This window comes from Lates calcarifer, linkage group LG20, assembly GCF_001640805.2.
Source record: "Lates calcarifer isolate ASB-BC8 linkage group LG20, TLL_Latcal_v3, whole genome shotgun sequence".
Lineage (NCBI taxonomy): Eukaryota > Metazoa > Chordata > Actinopteri > Centropomidae > Lates > Lates calcarifer.
In genome coordinates, this window is record NC_066852.1 from 7,860,272 (window position 1) to 7,883,233 (window position 22,962).

General features: G+C 40.1%; 3 protein-coding genes across 3 annotated transcripts; 2 read left to right on the forward strand and 1 right to left on the reverse strand.

Moving 5' to 3' along the window:
* Positions 1–600: 600 nt before the first annotated feature.
* Positions 601–5,942, reverse strand: ftr82 (finTRIM family, member 82). Its single transcript, XM_018691382.2, has 7 exons — positions 5,152–5,942; positions 3,555–3,650; positions 3,226–3,459; positions 2,523–2,682; positions 2,375–2,431; positions 2,084–2,149; positions 601–1,987 (listed from the first exon to the last, which is right to left on the reverse strand). The coding sequence occupies exons 1-7, from the start codon at positions 5,740–5,742 to the stop codon at positions 1,467–1,469; spliced, it is 1,725 nt and encodes a 574-aa protein (XP_018546898.1). The 5' UTR covers positions 5,743–5,942; the 3' UTR covers positions 601–1,466.
* Positions 5,943–10,161: 4,219 nt separating this feature from the next.
* ftr83 (finTRIM family, member 83) lies at positions 10,162–14,557 on the forward strand. The gene is given in 8 exon segments (XM_018691384.2): positions 10,162–10,844; positions 11,204–11,299; positions 11,491–11,724; positions 11,991–12,150; positions 12,301–12,372; positions 12,919–12,987; positions 13,638–13,738; positions 13,740–14,557. Coding segments are annotated over 8 exon segments (1,734 nt in total). The 5' UTR covers positions 10,162–10,268; the 3' UTR covers positions 14,166–14,557.
* Positions 14,558–16,293: 1,736 nt separating this feature from the next.
* ruvbl2 (RuvB-like AAA ATPase 2) lies at positions 16,294–21,270 on the forward strand. Its single transcript, XM_018691385.2, has 14 exons — positions 16,294–16,441; positions 17,159–17,213; positions 17,394–17,449; positions 17,745–17,886; positions 18,070–18,199; positions 18,282–18,348; positions 18,487–18,593; positions 18,715–18,808; positions 19,114–19,332; positions 19,421–19,539; positions 19,903–20,022; positions 20,114–20,243; positions 20,352–20,466; positions 20,882–21,270. Exons 2-14 carry the CDS (start codon positions 17,159–17,161, stop codon positions 20,905–20,907), a joined length of 1,380 nt encoding a protein of 459 aa, XP_018546901.1. The 5' UTR covers positions 16,294–16,441; the 3' UTR covers positions 20,908–21,270.
* The last annotated feature ends 1,692 nt before the right edge of the window (positions 21,271–22,962 follow it).

Here is a 22,962-nt window from a genome sequence, read left to right on the forward strand (position 1 = left end):
ATGAGGAACTCTGTTCTCGTTCGATGGCTCCATCTGTTATATTTATGAGATGTTTTTGGTATAGTTCATAGCTGCTCTTTGGACAATTATAACATCTATTGCATGAGCTGTAGATTTGTTGAATGTATTTAAAGTCATATTTTCTGATATCTGATTTACGATAAAGATACAGTCAGAACAGAGCACTGTTGCTGATATTTTGGCAGTTTGACTGAAGATGAATGATACACATTACAGTCGTACATTTTTTAAATTTCCATTTAGTTCCCATAATCAACCAACAGAGGGAGCCATCAGTGTTGTGTATTGACTGTTCAATTAGTGTTAGTACTCTTATTTACAGTATTTCAAAGCAGATTTGATGATTCACAGTTACATGTGATTAGAAATGGGATGGTTCACAAACAAGTTTTCAAATTTCAAATTCTGTCTCTGTTTATACAGATATTTTAAAACTTTCTAGACTTTGCCTTTGTTAAATCAAACAGTAAAAGAAATCAGTCAAGTAGTGCTAATTCATAATTTAAATCCACATCAAACAGACCATTTGGTCCAGCTGTAGTGTGTAAACACAGATAAATAATCTTGAAAACAACAATCTATTCATTCATTTAGCTCTTTATTTTGAACTATCAATGAATATTTTTGTTACAAAACAAGTCTTTTCTGGATAACAATTATACTCTGGTTATATAAGTAAACATACATAAAATTAAATAAGGGTTAGTTCAAGTGAAAAAAAAACAACTAAGGACTCACAGCAACTGATACGACTGTAGATGATATCAAAACATGACAAATTGAAATGAAATATTCTGAATGTACTGAAGCCATAATAATACATGGTAATACACCAACATCACTGTTATCGTAATGTTCATACGAGAGTGCAACATATTTTAAATTCATTATTTAATAATATTGGCCAACAGCATAATGACCTATTGTAAGAAAATTTACCTCACGCTATCTCAGGGTAAATTCACTATGAATTATAAATACATCATCACTCAAAATATGTATTAATGAATGAGCCTTAATGAAGTAATGATTGTTGATGTTTACAGATTTAGCTAATTGAGATGCATTTATTACATACTGACATGAAATAATATTATCCAGCAGTTCAGTATCAGATGCTAAAAGGGATAACACTTTTCATCATATTGTACTTGTGTGATTATGTATTATGTATTTCAGTGAGGTCTTAGAGAACTATCATGAAAATGTGATTTGATAGCAGAATGCAAAACATAGTATGTGATAGGTGGGGTTAAAAAAGTATATACACATTTGGAAGGAACATTGTTCTAAAAACATAAGCATTAAAACTTCATTTATGTGGTTTGGTACAGTTTCAATTTTTTTTGCAAAAATATATATTCCAAAAGCGTTGCTGTATGATATAAGAAACAAATGGAAAGTATTTTCAGATTTTGTGCGAGTGAGACCTCAAATTTTGATGATCACTTGATATTGCAGATCTTGACTGAGGTTCCAACTCCAAAGCCTGGAAAGATGGGCTCAGTAAATGTGGTCTCAAACCTGTGAAGGAGGGTCATGGTGCTACCTATGCTGTAAAATGCCAACACACCTGCAGTGTGGTCCAGGTACACGCCTATCCTGGGTGAGTGGGGGCCACTGATGGCTTTGTCCACCCGGTTGTGCCAGGCAGAGTAACCTGAGTCAGAACAGAGGAGACTCCAAGATTTGTCGTTGTAGCCCAGGAGACACAGTGAGCCTTTGCCCTTTCGGCTGATGCTCTTGTAGGCCACGCCGATGGAGAACTCCCCACTCCACTCGATCTCCCAGTAGAAGCGGCCTCCAGATAGGGCCTCTCGGCACAGCACCTGAGCAAAGCTGTCAAACCGCTCTGGGTTGTCTCCATAGGGCTGCAGGTCCCTGGTGCGGATGACTTTTCTGCTGTTTTCAGAGATGAACAGCTCCTTGTAGGCTGTGCTAGGGTCTAATTTCAGCTGGCAGAAGTCTAGGGGAAGAGGATTCAATGCATTTTATAGTATTTATTTGGCAAATGAATTGCATTAGGGTTTAAATTGTCACATAAATACACCAGGTAACTTACACTTCACAAAATCTGCCCTGCTCCTTGGCTCTGGAGGAGGAGTGTTGTCCACTGTCATTTCTTTGCCTGCAGACAAGGAAGCACTGAGTTAGATCAATGCCAACTGCACACACCCACATACATGCCTGTAATTCTTTTGCTAACATGTTTTTGCAATGTTGCTAACAGAGGAATGTATGATGCAAATGGTTTGTTGTTTGAATCTGACACTTCATGGCTACAACACTATCAATATAGATAATAATTAACCTCCTACAGTCTTATATTGCTATAGGACGTGACAGTGCTCACCTCTGCTCCTTCTGTCCAATGTTCGACTTTCTGTAGTGTAAACTGGGACCTCATTCACTGCAAGACACAACACATTAATTTTTAGTAAATTGGGATTTTTCAGTGATCATTATGCACAAGTGTTATGCTTCTGCTGCTAAGGTCAGACCTGACTTGGAGATCTTAAGCAGCTCCTCTCTGCCAAACTCCTCAAGCCGTTCCTTGATCTCAGCCACAGCTTTCCTCACAGCCCCAAAGGAGAAGTCAGGGTTTACTGTCACTCTGGGTATGAAGCCGTCATCAGTGGGAGTGCAGAGATAGTTGAAGTTCTGATGGGAAAAGAAAAACAAGAGTTGTGCTTAGGATGAACATACATAACAACATCTGAGCCATCACAACATTTATATATATATATATATATATATATATATATATATATATATAAAACACTTTTTATATATCACTATGTAGAAGGGAAATTTGTTGACCAAGTAGTGTCAAACACACGTATTACATTGAAATCCACATGAACATTTTTAGAGCATAATCTGTCAAGGAGTGTTTCTGGTGCCTCTTCATTAGCTTGTTCAGACACTGTATGTCACAAAGGACTGTGGTCTTTATAGTGTCATCATGAACATGAATAACCTGTTAAGAAATTAGTTACCTTTTTAAAAGCCCCACCCAGATATAATTCAAATATTGACTGATATTTGAATTAGAATGAAAATGCAAAGTTGTGACAGTAACACATAAAATGCACTGTGTCAATGCCTTATATGTTGTATATGAGACCACCAGTTAACCTTTGCACCAATAAGTGAGAACTCCAGTATTGTATGTATTTTGTCTGTGTGAAAACTGTATGTTACCTGCAAAAAGTGGATGTGGTCCTCGGTGCTGTACAGCTGCTTGAGCCCCGACTCCTTTTTCTTCAGTTCATCAATCTCCTGTTCCAGTCGCTCGATCAAAGCCTCGGCCTGGTTGAAAGCAGCCTTCTCGTTGATACCGATCAGCTTGGTCACCTCTGACCTCATCCTCTCAATGGAGCGGATCATGTCCTCAAACATCTTCTGGCTCTCCACCATGGCTCTCTGGGCTGAATTCTGAACAGAACGCACAGGATGTCAGTACACTCTGGACATCTTAAAGAAATGTCTTTCTTTTCTGTTACAGTCAGAGACAGCTGGTTGGTCCTTACCTTCAGTGAATCCACTGCAGTCTTCAGTTCCTCCAGCTCCTTCACCCTCTCCTGGCATTTTTGTCTTATCTCAGCTTGGGAGACTCCCAATAGTTTCTGCAAAATAAAGGGGTATTACACAGCCATTTACTTACTCTTTTCTTACAATGAGCACTCCCACACTGAAAACTGAGCTTGCTTCTTTTGATTTATTATGCAGTGTTGTAATTGTTGATCATAATTGCTGCTTTAAATCAGATTCCTGAGATGTAGTTGAATGCCATGCCGTTTTGTTGTGTGAGATATAAAACCTCATATTTGTTGGCTCAGTACAAACATTCTTTCTCATCAAGGAATATCTGGGGAGGCCCTTCAGCATGTCTAATAAACCCCACTCAAAGAATCTCCTTAATACGGCCAGCTTTTATCTCAGAGGGAGAGAGGGGGGGAAATCTGTAATGGAATTCTGGCCATGTCAGGAATGTGAATCTACCGCTGCCTGACTTTTAAAGAGATGTTTCAAGGTGCACATAGCACTGACATGCAGAATAGAGGGCTTCTAATTCAGCTTTTACTCAAGCCCACCAACCCATTCTTCAAGATAAGCTTGAGGAATGTGGGGAATCTAGGAGGGGGGTGGGGGGTGTGGGGGGGCAATGAGAGGGGGGAGGGGAGAGAGTGGGAGATGAAGTGAGATGTGTGAGATTCAGGTTGTAAATCTTTGGATGAGAGAAACCAGACTCTGCATGTTGTAAAGAAAACAGTAGTATGAATTATAACTTATCATGCCCTACAAATCCTTTAGCCCATATTACAGTCAGTTATAAAAACACTCCTCCTAAATTACTCATACATAACAACTATAATTACCCTAAACAATGAAGATTTACACTACAGTGTCTGTTGACATTGTTATCTACTCTACATTGTTTTACAGGCAGCCTGACTAGTGTGTCATTTGAATGTGCATTGCCATGGTTACAACACTGGTTGATCATGAGGTGTGGAAGGCCTTGACTCCCTGACATTCCAGTATCACTACAGACATACTCCCACAGGTGGAAAGCAAAGAAGCAGACGGAAGTGTACAGTTTCTGTGTATCTACCCCACAGCTGGAACACCACATTCTCTGGAACACAGCTTTCAGAGTAGATAACTATAAGACACTCCCCCCGTCCTCTATACAGCTAATCAGAGAGCTGGATTTGTTTTGGCGGTGAATGCCTGGCAGGCTAGCTGATAGCATTGGTGAAATGGGTCAAAGTCCAACCACCAGTCGTAGTGCAGGGACAGGAGTTGGGCAAAACAGCCTGTTTGCTTTAACTCAAGTTACTCCAATGACTATACATTTCTGATATATCAAAAATGTGGCTCGTTTTAAAAATGAGTCTCTCTGAAACACCTTTTAGAGTTGAATTGTCCTGTGACTTGATGGTGCAGTTTCAGCTTGTGGTTTCTCTCCTGCAACTGTTTATTTTTCTAATTTGAGGTCATACTTCCATTCTCTGAGAAGCTGACTGAAAGTGACTTTTCAAACAGATGACTAATACTGTTCCATGCCATTCAGTATTTAATCTATTAAAACAAATCATCAACAGAGAGAGGAGGATTTCTTACCTGTTTCTCACCCCTCTCTGCCTCAGCAGACACAATGTCATGGCCCCTGTGTTCACTGACTGTGCAGATGGCACAGATACACATCTGGTCTGTTCGACAGAAGAGCTCCAGGGACTTCTGGTGCTGCGGGCAGATCTTCCTGTCCAGATTTCCCAGTTCATCCACCAGCTTGTGCCTTTTGAACGTGGCTGATTCATAGTGAGGCTTCAGGTGCTTCTCGCAGTAGGACGCCAAACAGTTCAGACAGGACTTCACAGCCTTTAATTTCTTCCCAGTGCAGAAGTCACAGGGGACATCACTTGGTCCGGCGTAGATATTCCCCTGGGATGAGTTGAGGTTGAGGTTCAGACCGCTCTTCTTGATCTTCTCAGCCACCATGCTCAGAGTGGCATTGGGCCGCAGCACAGGCCTCTGGGTGAACGTGATCTTACACTGGGGACAAATGTAAATCCCTGTGTAGTCAGCCTCATTCCAGTAGCCACTGATGCAGTCCATACAGAAACTGTGGCCACAGGGGATAGCCACAGGATCCCTCAGAAGGTTCTGACACAGGGAGCAGCTGAAGTAATCTGGCGAAGTGTGATCAGCCATTGTGATGGACTCAAAACAGAGTCAGACCTGTGGAAACAGACAGAGAGAATCCTAGAAGCAGATAGAGTTTGGTCGACTGTGCCTGGGAGCCCGCCCTCAAGAGTGTGGTACAGCCTGCCAGAGACAGGACCTACTTGTATTTCTGAATTCCAGAGGTTATTGATTGAAAGCAGACAAGGCCCTCCCCCTGTGCTGTGAGTATATTGAGCCCTGCCCAGTTTAGATAAGCAGGTTTAGCAAGGAGGGAGAGGGAAAAAAGGGAGAGACAGGGAGAGAGAGAGAGAGGGAGAGAGAGAGAGAGAGGGCGGGCAGACAGGAGAGGAGAGAGGGAGAAAACAGACTGAAAGAGGAGAATGAATGAAAAGCTTTTGCTTGACAAAAAATGTGCAAGAAAGCACTTCCATTTTCCCTGTAGTTTCCTTTCTTCTTGAATTTCTCATGTGGCTCATCTGTGGATGAATTGCGCACACACTTGTCGGCAGCTGTATTTCCACCTATTGTTGTCAGACAGAATCGCCATTGTCTTAAACCGGTTATAGTCCGACAAACATCAATGCAGCCTAAGGTACTGTAGGAATTTAAGGGACCACCCAATAAACAAACAGAGACACAGTTCGAGCAGAGTTTCTGAGTAGTTTCAAACACCCCTGCTTGCTTCTATTATCACCAAAAACTTGTTTAAAAATCTAATTTGCCGTAGGTGGTTTGTACAAGAGCAGGTAGAGTTCAGAGTTGTAGTATTTACACAGTGACCAGTCAAGCCAGTCTGGTCACTTGTACAAGTCAATTTGTAATAGTAGATATGAATCTGTTTGTGCAACAGAGAGAAAATGTCATGGTTGAGACACCAAATGAAAAAACACACACACACACACACACACACACACACACACACACACACACACACACACACACACACGCATTCACAAACAGAACATTCCTTTCAGTTCAAGGTGTGTTGTTACAGTGAGTGTTTAACATATTTGTGTGCATACTACATCACAAGTTATGTGCCATTTTTTCATTCTTTTCCTTTACTGTCACCTTATGTAGTTTCATTTAAAACCAGCTAATGGGAAAATTGAGGAGACCCTGACTCTCTCTGCAACATGAAGTATCTGCTGACATCACAGCCTCTCATTAGCATTTCAATTGAGCCTATAGTCTACTGGTTTCCACCAATATTACTGCCCCATTTACACTATTTTATTATTATTATTATTATTATCAGTCTGTTGTTCAGGAGTACTGTGAAAAACCCAGCTATAAAGCAGCTCTTGAAATAAAAACTTTCTCTCTCTGTCTGATCAAGAATTGTGTAAGAGAAAAACAAATGATAATTTAAGGTTGTAAAAACTACATTAGCTCCACCTTCAATTCATATCTTGCCTTACTTCATACACTAGGCAGTTTCACCTCTCCATATTTGGGCAGGTTTCAGATAAGCCAGTTTTTCCTTCCTTCCTCCAGAGTAAAGGGAGCGCTCTGTGCTTACAGATTAACTACCTGTTAGTGGACAAGGCCACTGACAAAGGTAAAAACTTTGAATAAGGCTTTGATTTATATGAGAGTTTGTAATAAATGAAAGAAAACTATACAGTGCACATTTCTTTGAAACTGTCAATTGGGAAAGTTAGTACTAAGCATAATAATGTTTAGGAAAACACTTTAATGAGATTTAATAACACACATCTGCAGAAGAGTAGCATGTCTGTTTCAAGTCTGAGTGTTCTTTGATGAAGCAGACAGAAGCCCCACAGTCATCTGTAGCTGAGTTCAAGTTCAAGGTGAAAGGTCAACCTTCATTACGGTGCAGTGAGCGTGCTTTCTGCAGGCTGAGAGCAGGAGAACACAAATGGCTATTTGATCAAAGGAAATGAGAACCCACTATGCTGAGTGTGAGTAATAAAAACAGGAAGACACAATATTCAAACACGTTATGGGAAAACAGTGGACACATTTCTTGATGGTGGTAGACACACAAAGGTTAAGAGAGCTGAAAACACTCACAGGCCAGATGTGAGTGGGAAGACTGCACACCACTCATAAGCATTACTGTTGTTACCACAACCTCAGCCAGTAGATGGGCAAAAACCAGCACATATTCAATTGGAGAAGGTCCAAATAACTTTTTAAAAAATGTGTTTTACCTAAAATCTGTGGAGTATGGTTCTGGCACAATATACACAATAAGCTAATAAATTAGTCAGACAAACTAAAACTTCTAAATAAAATCTGAGAAAGATCTTAGATAAATCATGTACATGTAAGCACTGATTTTAAACTGCAACATGTCATTGTAATAATTGCTTGACCCATCAATGTCCGTCAAGGGAGTGGTGTGGGAAATTAGTTGAAAATCGGCTATGTACAGTACATCAGACACTAACTTTGCAACTGTAAGTGTTTCTCTGTTTTTGTCTCTTACAAATAAACCAAATAAACTCAACTAAATGAATCAAAATTTTCAGTACGTGCAGAAGTTGAGGAGAAACATTGTGTGTCCGGTAGCTCATATATATCAAGGTTAACTGTGGTAAGTGTAGGCCTACAGGTCCTCCTTCCCCATAAAAAATTCTAGATTTTTGTTTTATGGAAGCAAAGTCCATCTCCTGACTAAAACACAGTTAGAGGGCCAATTAGGTTGGTAGATGTAAGAAAAAACCTGGATAAAATATCTTAATCAAATAAGGCCAATTTTAGTGTCGGTTTAGAGGCCCGCCCAAATGCCATTTTGAATGTTGCTGATATGACTAAGCAAATCAATTTAGTTTCAGTTACACAAGCACGACTCAAACATTTTCACTTTTAACTGATATTTGTTTGTTGCACTTGTCACCGTCAATAGAAATGTCAGACTTGTTGTATTCACATGCAAATAGGTGCAATGCATATTAAAATGTTAAATGATGAGATAAAAGTCTCAGTTCTTTCAAATTTGTAATATTAATGTTAATTTTGTAATGTAATATTAAGATAAGTGGTTAAAGGTCTTTTGAAGGTCACATTGATTGTTTGAAATAGGACAAATCAATAATTTAGATATTTTCATTAAAACAAATTTACAACTGAAGAAGATTCAAATGTATGTTGTTGTTAACACTGAAAGGTTTCATCTTATTATCCTCATTACGTCAAGTCTCAGTTAACTTTGCATCACTTGAAGAGTATGATCCCTGTCAGTGTAAATTTTAGTCAAATAAGATGCTACATTTAGTCTCGCATGTCAGCTGTAGTTACTGTTGTTGATGGACAACAGACCCTATAATGCCTGGCACTCTACTCTGGCCCTGCTGGCTCTAACACAATAGAATCTTTTAAGCAGGCTTTCTCAGCCCTCCTGTTATCTGGCCTATCAAGTGTAGTTGCATTCCTATCTCCATTTCAGCAGCCCTGAAACTCCATCTTGGCTGAGGGGTGTGTTCACTGTAAGATGAAATACACAGAGGCAAGTTTTTAGCACTGAAGAGGAAACATTCTTAAAATTGTTGGAGTTTGGTGGAATGAGTTTTCATGTTTGAGATAGTGTAACAGTTCATCTTTAACCACAAAAGAGAATCTCAGAGTTTGTGGTCAGCCACAGTGTCTGTCACAGACTATATTGTGTGTGTTGACTAAACTGCAGGTCAGACCTTAAAGGACATCAGTGATAATAAAATGCAAGTGAAATGCAAAGTAAAAGTAAGTAGAGTTGATAGTTAACTGGTTACAGGTGAGATGAAGGTCAAACTCTCCCTGGCTCAAGGACACCAAAACAACTGAATCTAGCCAAGGCCAACACAGCAGGTAATTTAGCAACACTACACTTCATCTGTTGACCCTTTGTCACTGATGAGTCCAATACTCATGAGACAGTTGATCACCAGAGAAGAAGTTGTATTATTATTAGTCACAGAGAAGAAAATAATCTCTTTAGAGTAAGGTCAGTTTGTACTATGACTTAAGTGGGTATCATCAAATGTTCGAAGGGAACAGTCTGTCACCAGGCAATCTGTAACACTCAGCAATTACAGACTCAACATTAGTGTGACACACCTGTGGTTTCTTGTGGTTTCTGAGTTGCATTGTTTTATAGAAGCCTTGTTATCTTTGAATCTTTTTTTACTTTCCTATTTGAAGAATGTCAGTAAATATCACTCTTCGTGCTCTTCACCTCTTTCCTGCTCAAAAATGTGCAGAATAAGGCCTATCTAGATTAGTTTTGTTTTTAGTTTAGTGTTTATATGTAATTTAAAATAAAAAAAACAGATGAAGTAAAGTTAGACCAAACTTTGTATCTTATTATCACACATTTCATTCATTCTCTTTACATTCTGTAACAGATGGAGGCATTCACTGTGTCCTTCCTTGCCCCGCCCTTGTTTTACTGGTTTCGGCTTAACCAGTTTAGCCTCCCTTTCTGTTTACTCTATATAACTTGCGCCTGTAGTACCTGTGGGATCACTTTGCCACTGTGCTGACACAAGGCACCGACAGTCTTCACAGCATCTTCACTGTATTAGAGGGAACAGCACCAAGTTCTCCTCATGTCGTTCGACCAGGACAACTGCTACCTGTGTAAGGAATACCTCAGGGATCCTGTGTCCATCCCATGTGGCCATGTCTTCTGCTCCGTTTGCCTGAAAACATATTGGGATCATGCTGACCACACAGGTTCATACCTCTGCCCACAATGCAAGGTCACCTACAACAAGAGGCCCACGCCGAGACGCATCGGAGGCTCCCGGCACTCCACCATCCAACGCAACTCTGAATCTTTTCCACCTCCACCCCCGTCCCCTGACTACAACTACGCAGGACCCCAGGATGTAGGTTGTGACATCTGCATTGGTAAGAAGCACAAGGCTGTCAAAACCTGCCTGATGTGTCTGGCCTCCTACTGCGAGAAGCACCTCAAGCCTCATTTCGAGTCAGCCACTTTTAAAAGGCACAAGCTGGTGGATGAAATCGGCCACCTGGACAGGCAGATCTGCCCCCAGCATCAGAAGGGTCTGGAGCTGTTCTGTCGCACTGACCAGATGTGTATCTGTGTGTTGTGTACTGTGAAAGAACACAAAGGCCACGACATGGTTTCTGCTGAGCAGGAGAGGGCTGAGGAGCAGGTTGGTAACATTTTACTTAAAGTGACAACACAAGTACAAGGAATGCTAAAATGTGCTTTGCTCAATATGACCAGTACTGTTTAATGTACATGAACAGCTCCTCATTTGTAAATCAATGGTGACACAAGTTCATATCATGGTTCACTGCACACGCAAAGCAGTGGCAGGTAATGCATGAAAGAGCAGCTTACAATAGATGAAAGGAGCCTATAAAGCAAAGCCTAGAGCATTTTATGAGACTCACCTAGTGACACTACCTGCATGTAAAAAAAAAGTACTCTTGTAAATTGAGTTGATGACATACAGTAGTCTAAGTGAATTGGTGTCATCAGTATCAACGTCTGTTGTTCTTGTCATAGCAACGGCTGGGCGCTACCCAGGCTGAGATCCAGGAGAAAATTCATGACCGACTCAAGCAGATGGAGGAACTAAAACAAGCAGTTGACTCACTCAAGGTTTGTGCCATCATCATCCATCACACAGATGAGACCAGACTAACCACTAAAGATTGAATGGAAAGTTAAATCAACTACCAGCACAGACAACATTCCTTCATGTAGGGGTGATGACAGCTTTCCCCAGTGTGCTTGTAAAACCAGTGTGACACACAGGTGATTTATTGCATACCTCCATGTTTCCTGTGCAGAACTCAGCCCATAGAGCGCTGCAGGAATGCGAGAAGATGTTTGGCGACATGATGCGCTCCATTGAGAGGATGCAGCAAGAAATGACCAAGCTGATCTCCTCCAACAAGAGAGCAGCACTCAACAATGCAGAGGGCCACATGGAGCGTCTGAGCCATGAGATCGCTGACCTGAAAAGGAGAGACAACGAGATCACTCAGCTGTCCCGCACCGAGGACCACATCCACTTCATCCAGGTAACTGACAACTAAAAAGAAACATTAAGACATGTTCAGTTTGATATAGAACCAGGCCACAATGCTTATTCTGTTCAGGGGGCTACAGCCTGCTCCACCATGCTTTGGTTTCACTCTAGACAGGTCACCAGTCTATTAAATAGACAGATGTACAAAACATCACATTTAAACGTAACATATAGTCCCATTTTGTATCTCCCAGCTTTCCTTTGTTCACTGTACATTTCAACTCATCAGTTAGATTTAACTCCTTTTTTCCTTATTAGAGCTACCACATGCTGATAGCCCAGACAGAGGCTGAGGAGCTGCCTACAGTGAGTGTCAACCCCTACTTCACCTTCGGCCCGGTGACTAAGGCCGTGTCTGAGATGAAACAGCACTTGAATGAATTCAGCAATGATGAACTGGTTAAGGTAGCCAAGGCAGGTGAGTGTGGTGGTCTTGCAGTTCTAAATAGCAAAAATACAAAAAAATGGTGATTTAATATTATTTCAATCATCTGGTATTACTATGAAGATATTATGAGCACATTACTACTGTGACCATGTTAACTTATTCATTTCTCTTTTTTTGCAGTAAACAAAATGACCTTCTGTCAACTGGATGATTCCAAAAAGAAACAGTCAACAAAAAGAGAATCAGTGAGAAGTGAGTGTTCCTATTGCTGATTTTATGAGGACAACAAAGTAATATGGTAGTAATATTGGTACAAAGAATTTTTATTTTATAGTAGCCTTGTACAAATTTCTAACCATAAAGCACGTAGAAATTATATGGATCCAAATTTCAGTGTTTGCATCATTTGACCAGGGGAAAGTCAAATAGATTTACAGCTTCCTTTGTAATGAATAGGCTTTGCACAATCCTGTTGTTCATGGGTTCATGGGTGGAGCATGATATTCACTAGAGGGTAGTCTGAGGTCACTCAGCTGCCAAGTGGTTAAATGTTTACAGAGTTTACATTAACATATTTCTCTGATATAGGCCTTAGATGGCTCAGATTAGCTTCACTGATAGTGTGACAGTCAAAGTATCTTGAGTTAATATACTTAATTATAATATCAACTCTTCCCACATTATACAAGCCTTCATTATCAGTCTTGTTAAAATCATATGCATTACCAGCATGATGTAGCAGAAAGTAATTCTCTATAGTATCACAAAACTGATATATATACATATTTACTTCCACAGGTGATGAAGCTGCCATGTACAAGTCTGTACCAGTCCAGGAACCTCAGTACAGGGAGGATTTCCTGAGATGTGAGTCTCTGCTTCTCTGATACTGTTTTCTGCAGTGACACAGTTCACTGGTCTGTCTGCTCATTTCAGTGCATGAGGCAAATTAGATGCTGATGAGGTTCTCTGTCAGACCCTGTGGCTGACCACAAATCTGATTATAGTAACTACTGCCTGCCCCACAGTGTTGACAGAGACTGGGATTGACCCATTACAAAATGATCTAGCACTTGCAAAGCTATGTGATTTTTACTTGAGTTGCTCAAACTCACAATCAGTGTTGATACCTCTGGCATTCCAGATAATAGGCCGGGCAGATCTGGCCGAGGTCCCCGGGTGTCCCACCAACTGTGACCTGCAGACAGCAGGCAGGTGACATCTAACCCCTGGGTTTATTCTGGTTTCTGTGTGTACAGCCAGAGGGTCTGCCACTTTTCCTTCAAATCATGTTATTTCAGAGGTTAAACATCTAACAGAACTAAAAATCTTAAACATATCCTGCTAAGCTATGCAAACTTGCAGCTTGTAATGCAAAGGTGAGGGGTGCTGTAACTGCAGTGAGACATTGACTTTGCCCACCTTGGATTTCCTAATTTGCATTTAACCCAAGCAATTTAAGCTAAATGCTTCCTCTTGTGAAGTAAATGTAAAGTTTATCTTCTGTCTCTTCCTAGATGCTTGTCAGCTCACTCTGGACTCGAACACAGCCTACAGACAGCTCTACTTATCTCGAGGGAACAGGAAAGCTGCCCTCAAGAGAGACCCCCAGTCCTACTGGTGACAGCCCTGCTAGGTTTGACTCCCTGCCCCAAGTCCTGTGTAGAGAGCCCCTCTCTGGAGGCGCCTACTACTGGGAGGTTGACTGGAGCGGGGAGGGGGCTGCCATCGGTGTCACCTACAAAGGAATCAAGAGAACCGGCTATGGAGACAGCTGTCGCATCGGCTACAACCGCAAGTCTTGGAGCCTCTTCTGCTCTGACTCCAGCTACTCAGCCCGCCACAACAAGGACCAGATAGAGATCAATGCACCCTATTCCTCCCGTATAGGAGTCTTCCTAGATCATGCTGGGGGCACCCTCTCTTTCTACGCTGTAGGGGACACCATGTCCCTCATCCACCGCTTCAAGGCCTCTTTTAGTGAAGCTGTCTATCCAGGCTTCTGGGTTTGGTATGAGTCAGCCATCACAATCATCCAGCAGTGATTAAATATCACTCTTCCAGTGATCAATGTACAACAGTGATTGAGTTATGGCATATACAGAATATACAGATATAGAGAACAAAGCTATTACTACTATTATCACTATTACATGTTATTATTTTTTTTACAAGTTTGGATATGTTCTTTTTTTTAGACTATACAATATGTTGTTGAGTATCAGGGGAACTGTTCTTGATGACTGTGAATATTCTGCAAATCAACAAATGTGTGGACTGTAAGCTTAGGTATACAAGTGAATTAGCATTTAAATTATTTAAAATAATGAAGTCTGTACTTGATTGAAATTTGTTGTGATCATTTGTAGATACACTTTATGATACACTTTTTTCAATAAACACACCATTTTTATCAATAAACATTATATAACAAGAATGAACTGTGGTATGTTGTATTTTTACTTCATGCCACTATTTCCAAAAAACCCCCTCAGACTCACGGCACAGGTTAATCACCCCGTAGCCATCATGCCATGCATACACCATAGTCCAGTTCCCTGGTCTGTAAGATCACATTAACAGAATGAGAGTGAGACAGTATGTTAGTGTGTTATGACTCATGCTTTGTGTGTAAATGGGAGTGTTGGTTTTCTGGAAGTCTGAGAGCTTTGAGAGGAATTGTACAGAAATAGCTGAGGTGTAACTGAGAGCTCCTGACTTCACTCATGGTTGAAACTCATCTAGCAGCAGTTTGTTTGTGGTATTCAGAACTAAGGTATGGTTCAGTCTGACAGTAAAGATCTTTATCATCTAGTTACTCATTAAAAGCTTGGATTTGGGCAGTATTAATGATGCAACACATGAGCTATTTTTCTTTACAAAGTAGCTGTAAAATTGGCTGAGTCCCATTTGACCATTGTAGGAGAAAAGACTGTATGCAAGTCAAACTGGAAGCCATTTTATCTCTGCTGAGAGGCATTTTAGAGGGCTGGCTTTTACCAAAGCATGTTTTTAATCTAAACACAAGCCAATAATTATCCACACAGAAAAATCTCAACTAGTGACAATGAGAAACAAAAGATTCTGTGATTAGTCTGTAATTGTCAGTATTGTCCTCCTGTGATTGTGGAATGAAGCAGGTTTAGAATGTGGAATCTGCAAGCCTGCAGCCTGAAGGGATAACTTTTAAGATATTGTAGAGAGGATATGAAAAACTCATTTGAGAATCCTTTGCCATTGTTCATCGGTACTGTAACCATGACATATATTTTCTAAAATTAAATTTTCCGCAATTTCCTGTAACAAAGCGGACAGACCGAAATAACAATTATAGGTATAAAGTGTTGTGCCATTTTTGTAAATATGGTGCATAGAAAGAGAGAAATTAATTGAGCTCAATTTCCATGAATTTGAGACGTTTTCTGTCCCATTTTAGTCACTGCTTTACATGGACACATCAACATGTATTTGCCAAAATGGAGTACAAATTGTCATTATGTATTATTTGACTTTTACCCTCAACAACTGGTGAAAAGAAGTATATAAAAAGTCAGAGGTAACTGCCTGTATACTGCTGAATACGGACAGATTTGAACCCACGGTACGTTTTCCCTTGTACAGTGCATATTTGCTACAGCTTTGGCACGTAGTGGCTGCTCTGCCTAGTTCTTATGTACACCTGTAAAATCACTTGGGAGCCTTGCTACCTCTAGTGGATAAATGAATGCAGTGCTTACCAAGGCTGTCATCAGTCACTATCACCGTCAAACGTGGGAAAGCATCTGTGTGATTCACTGTTCACAGATACAAACAATTCTAAACAGCGCTATAAGTATATGTTTCAATAGTTTTCTTTGGCTATACATTATTAGTCCAGTTTACCTGGATTAGACCTGGGCAAAGATACACCACTTTCAGGTTACTTCAGACAACATGACACAGGCTACACCCCCTTGAACAAATTTACACCACCAGTCCCTGTACTTTGACCAACCAGTCAAATCGCTAACCTTAAAACAGCCTAAAGTTTACAGGATGATGTCCACTCAAAAGTATCAAACGGGTAGTAATATAAATGTAAAAAGATCATTCAGAATTCATGACAACATCCTAAAGTCACTTCACCTGAGTAATTTATCTGCCTTAGATTATGACATCTCAGTCTCCTGATAATTCCTTACCACCATGTCTGTAGAGGGCAGTCAGCCTTAAAGCTTGCACATAGAAAAGGAAGCACTTGTTTCTCTTCGGACACATTTACCCTGCGCACCCTCAGAAAGAAGCGCCGCATTCTCACATTTTCACAAGTGTGGCAGCAGAGGTGAGTGTATATTTCATACGATAAATATAATAATTATTGTACATCTTGATCGCTTACGTATTTATATCGGCGCACACGCAGTTAAAGTTATATCCTTTTTACTAGCTCCAGCATTACATCCTCATCAGGTTGTAACAGCGCGTGCAGAAGACAGACACCTATGAATAGAGCAAGCTAGTTTGCTAACATAACATTAGCCAGCGTTAGCAGTATATTTCGCTGAACTAGCGCAGTGGAAAAGATATCAGGTTAGAGTTGTGGCCACTGCATATCGTTTAACACAAGCTGAGTTTGTTAACACCTTAATGGCTTGATATTTGTATAAAGGCGACAAGAATTACAAATAAAAAGCCACCGCAATTTGGCTAACAGCCGTCGAGTCACTCTTGTGTTGATACATGCGTTAGGACTGTCACTATGACAACCGACTGGACAGGGCACAGTCTTCGAACATTAGTTAGATTTATTTAGCTTCTCCAGGCTGATATTACCTGTTAAACTAAAGCTGAAATCTGACGCCGTTTTAAAAAGAAAAAAGCTCAAGCATCAACAGAGGTAACGTTGGCCTACTAAGTACACAAGAAAATAGCCCTGATCCAGGAGTACCCCTACAATTTAATTCTCAAGCAGTTGGCTTATTGAAAAGCTGAGAGTTGTATTTGTTGATTCCCACACTAGTTTTATATTCAGAACACGTATGTTGTCTTCTTTTTACAGATGGCGACTCCCAAGGTTCCCGAGGTTCGTGACATAATGCGGATTGAGAGAATTGGTAAGAACCCATAAATATACCTGGATGTTGACTGTTCAACTGTCCATAGATCCAAATTAAACATTGCTTAATGTATGTTTATATAGACCAGCCCTGTTGTATTTTGATGCAAGTGGTACCTGGTCCTAACTCCCTCTTCCAAATGGGTTAATAATGTGTTCAAATTCATCTTGTGTTCAGGTGCACATTCTCACATCCGTGGCCTCGGTTTGGATGATGCTTTGGAGCCAAGACAGGTAAAGTTAAAACCTTATTTTATAGTATGGAGATGTGAGACTTGTTCCCTCTATAATTGGCATTTAACATCTGAAGAGATGTATTCAGTTGCATTTAGAGTATAACACCATAGAGAAATTCTGTGCATTTTAATTCTAGTGTATGTCAGGTAATTGTTAGACGAGCCCAGTGTAGGATTATGAGCAGAAATGGTGTGACTTCAAAGTCTATACTGGATTACAACACAGAATGATGTGCAGATGTGCATTAAAATGTGTTAATTTTTAAATTTTACCCATTTCTTTTCACCTGCAGGTCTCTCAGGGGATGGTTGGCCAGCTGGCCTCCCGTCGGGCAGCAGGGGTCATTCTGGAGATGATCAAAGATGGCCATATCGCTGGCAGGGCAGTACTGATTGCTGGCCAACCTGGCACAGGAAAGACTGCCATTGCTATGGGTAAGAGTCACACAGAAGGCTTTCCAGAACACAATGTCATTTCATCATCCTCCCCTGGAAGTGATATCGTTACCTTGCACTAATGTGTAATTGGCTTAAGTTTGTTTTTTGTAGGGCAAGAGTTCCTGCTCCCAGATTGAATGTCTGAGCTTAGGTTCATTTAAAACTTTATTTTTCATGCAGGCATTGCCCAGTCCCTTGGCCCTGATACACCCTTCACAGCGCTGGCGGGTAGTGAGATTTTCTCTCTGGAGATGAGCAAAACCGAGGCACTCAGCCAAGCTTTTAGAAAAGCTATTGGAGTGAGGATCAAGTGAGTGTGCATACACAGTAATTGTGTTTTGTAATTCTTATTGTTTGAAATGAATTGCTGTTCACTGTGTTTGTTTTTACAGAGAAGAAACAGAGATTATTGAGGGAGAGGTGGTGGAAATCCAGATTGATAGACCGGCCACCGGAACGGTAGGCTGCTTACACTGTTGTCGGCTGTTGCCTGCTTTGGAAAATGAATGAATAGATGTTTAAATACCCTGCTTAGCATTATTTCAAAACTATCCTCTTGGATTATCAGTTTTCTGAAAATATTTAGCCTTTTCTCAGGGTGCCAAAGTGGGCAAGCTGACCCTAAAGACTACTGAGATGGAGACAATATATGACCTGGGCAACAAGATGATTGACAGCCTTAGTAAAGAGAAGGTACAAGCGGGGTGAGTTAATCTCTTGTTTATGGATCTTTACACAATCTTTGTGTTTTCTACAGTTCCATGTCATTCATGTCTTTTGGACAGCCATATGTGGTCCTAACTGTTTTTCTCTGTTGTCTTTCAGAGATGTTATTACCATTGACAAAGCCACTGGAAAGATCAGCAAGCTGGGCCGCTCCTTCACCAGAGCCAGAGACTATGATGCCATGGGAGCTCAGGTACGCTGCCATATCACTAAAATCCCAATCCTGTAACTTGCAATGACACCCTTGCAATGAATTGTGTTTTTTAAAAAGATCAATTTTATGTGCAGAGTATATTGTTAGGTTTTTAAAATGGAAAGTCTTTCACTCAGCTGCTGTTTGCTCTCAGCCACAAGTTGTGTGGATTCACAAAATCTATTAGCCAAAGCTTGTTTGAAATTTACTGTTTAATATAACAGCACTGTTTTTACAGAACAGTAGGTAATTTAATGGGGCAGATTTTTTAACTGAAATTTATTTTGATTTTCTTCTCCTTACAGACACAGTTTGTACAATGTCCAGAGGGAGAGCTGCAGAAGAGGAAAGAGGTTGTCCACACAGTGTCCCTTCATGAGATCGACGTCATCAACAGCCGTACACAAGGCTTCCTGGCTCTCTTCTCTGGAGACACCGGAGAAATCAAATCTGAAGTCCGCGAGCAGATTAATGCTAAAGTGTGTGAGTGGAGGGAAGAGGGCAAGGCAGAGATCATTCCAGGGGTAGGTTCAACAATGTCTGTGTATGTGTTTATATTTTTCTTGTCTACTTCATTGTACTTGACTGACTTTTCCATGTCTGTGGCTTCAGGTGTTATTTATTGATGAGGTCCATATGCTGGACATGGAGTGCTTTTCCTTCCTGAACCGTGCACTGGAGAGTGACCTGTCCCCAGTTCTCATTATGGCCACCAACAGAGGCATCACTCGGTATTGTTTACATCTACCTCCCATCTTATCATTTGAGTTATCCCATTTGGAAATACACAAATTGGAGAAAAAATATATCTGTCTAATACCATTTTGGGCAGTTTATATTTCTTATAACCTGTTTATCTAGCTATTATAAAAATATTGACTTTGTGATGAAAAACTCTCAAAATAAGAATTTGTTCTTCAAATCTCTGATATATACATACAGATATTTTTATGTAACTTTGTGATCATGTGGTTAAACAAATATAAATATCCATATGTGGTCAATTAAAAAAACATTTGTTTTGAGGTATCACTTGTAACGCTACATATTTCTTACTAAATATCCTCATATTTCTTCATCATCTTCTTCGTCAGTATCCGCGGTACAAATTATCAGAGCCCTCATGGTATCCCTATCGACCTGCTGGATCGCCTGCTCATCATCGCCACCTCGCCTTACACCGAAAAAGAGACGAGGCAGATCCTCAAGATCCGGTAAGAGTCTGCACTAATCATCCATCAGCAAACTTTGTTTCTTTCTTCTCAGTATAGAAATGAAGTAAAAACGGCATGGTTTTTATTTTAGGTGTGAGGAGGAGGATGTGGAGCTGAGCGAGGAGGCTCATACTGTCCTGACCCGCATCGGCATGGAGACGTCACTGCGCTACGCAATTCAGCTGATCAGCACTGCAGGACTGGTGTGTCGCAAACGCAAGGTTAGCTCAGTCTGAACAAGCAGATTTTACTACTGCAGCTGAAAAATCTGTCAGGCATCAACATCTGTAAACAAGCTTTCATAGCTGATTATGTCTTGGCTTCCTCAGGGGACAGAAGTTCAGGTGGAGGACATTAAAAGGGTTTATTCTCTGTTCCTGGATGAGGCCAGATCCTCTCAATACATGAAGGAGTACCAGGATTCCTTCCTCTTCAATGAAACACGTGAGTTTGCTGTTCATCCTTTCTGCCTAGCGCATTAAAATCCCAACAATGCATCAAAATGCCGAAACCGACTCTAACCCAGGGGCACCTGCTGTAATCTGCTGCAGTCATTAGAGAAGATTTCAGTTTTGCATGCTCGCTACAGCTGCTCTCCATCATGCTGATTGGTTTGCAGTTTCACAGCAAAGCAGAGAAAGGAACAGATACAGTACAAGAAAAAATACCAAACAAACAAAATCTAACTTGGCGTAGCTCACAAGTAGACTCACTTCTCCCTTCATCTTATTCAATATAAAAGAATAAAACAAAAGACCTGACCTGGTTATGCAGTTCAAAAGGCAGATACATTTTAAAAGAAGCTGAGTTATTTTTCCATGTAAAATACTAAGCAAGAACATTTGTTCTTCCATTTCAGAAAATGCTCCAATGGATACCTCATAATGAAGATGACTGCTTTGTTTTCTTACTCTGTGAAGTTTTTATGTTGTCAATCGTCCCCTTGGGTTCCCTGGAGTCAATTCAGAACAGGTTTTTACTTCAATTTGAAATCGGCACTGAATTACATTGAAGATAGAAATCGAATGTACTAAATTCCTTACTTTTCTTCTCTGTTCAACTTTTTTCCAATATTGTTTAAATTCAATATTATTTACTGAAATTTGGCTTAATTCTGAATTTAGGACAGTTCTGTTCATCACCGAGGCCTTGTGGCAGGAATATCCATTCCTTCAGTGTTTTTCTGTTTTGTTATCTTTGCAATTGTTTATTTTTATGAAAATTATTAAATGGGCTTTTGTAAGCACACTCGTTTTCTTCTTTGTCACTCAGTCTTGACTGATACATAACAGATTTAATTTGGTAGAAATCATTTGTTGGAATCCTACCACCAGTTTGGTTTCATTTTAGATATTGGATATGAATGAACCGTGTCTCACAAAGCCAAACTAGTTCTAACAATCTCACTCAGTTGAGGTACTTGTAAATGTTTCAGATCCAGCCTATTAGTCCAAGCTTCTGACCCACATACACAACCCCTGGAATTTAAGTCTAAAACTCTTCTGAAGTCCTCAGAACAAATACGTGAAAAACTTTAGATGTTAACAAAATTATTATTTTCTCGTGCTATGCTACGCAGTATACAGCCAAACCACACTCCACAGGCCATGTTACATGCAGAATGTTGGCATTAGATTTCCTGGTAGTCTAAATTAATGTGACATATGACACTTGAGAAATCAGTGGTGCCTCTTTACCTCACAGTATATGATACAAAAACTAAATCTGAAATACTGGAATATGCTATATGTTCCTAAATGAATTCCTGTACTGTAGCACAAAACTGAAATTTATATTTACTATACATACATGTATAGGATGGCTTCAGATATAAATATACAAGGGGGCTTCAAAAAGTTAGTGGAAAAAGGACAGTTGGAAAAAACAATTTAAGTTATGATGTTTATTTTTGTGTTGCAACATGCATTTAAGGGTTCATGTTAGAACATGTTATGACATGTTAGTACAAGAATGTGCAGGTGCATTGAGATCAAAATCCCTGCATATGATTTTTAGCTATGTACTTTTTCCACGAAGCCCCCTTGTATAGCAGTGCTATCAGCCCTGTGTTCCCACACCTTATATGCTCTCCTGAAATACACATATTTACAGTGATTTTGTGTTGTGTTTGGTTTTTCAATGTAAATACAGATTTCAAAATAGCATATTAATGTGTGCAGAGTGAGAAAACAATTCATGAAATTTATAAGATGTGGTCACTGAATGCATTTTGTATCACAGCAATAATAATCCACAGTTTATCCCACACTGACAGCTGTCGTGTCGACTGTATGAAGATTTTTGAAAATGTGAACTGAGTATAGAGAAATGTGTGTAACCAACTGTAAAAAAACAAACAAAAAAACCCAACAAAAAAACAAAAAACAAAACTCTTTAACGGGTGATTTGATATTTGACAAATGAGCCAAACAGACATTCATGATTGCGACCACAAGGTGGAGTCCAAAGATCTCTCTTGTAGATGTAATTTCTGCAAACAATACAATATGCAAACTGCTGAGATAAATGCGAGCACTCATCATTCTTATTAATAAGGAAGTCAACAGCATTGCTCACAGCCTACAAATATCTTCTTGTTGCATCATCTGATTTGTTAAAGCTGTCTTACTGTATGATGAGTGTGAGCCTGTATGGTAAATGACTGCAGCTAGTCCACACCTCAATCTGACACCCAGTCTGATACACTGCAGGTGCTATCCTGCACACACACACACACACACACACACACACGCACACACACACACACACACACACACACACACACACACACTCTCACACACATACTGTGGAAGACCTCACAACTTTATTTATTTATTTTTTAGATAATCAGATGCTGTGTGCTGCAAATCATTCCATCCTTTTGTGTGGTGTTATTCCATTATGGGTTTAGGATATGTTTAAATCATCTGATTATGGTTA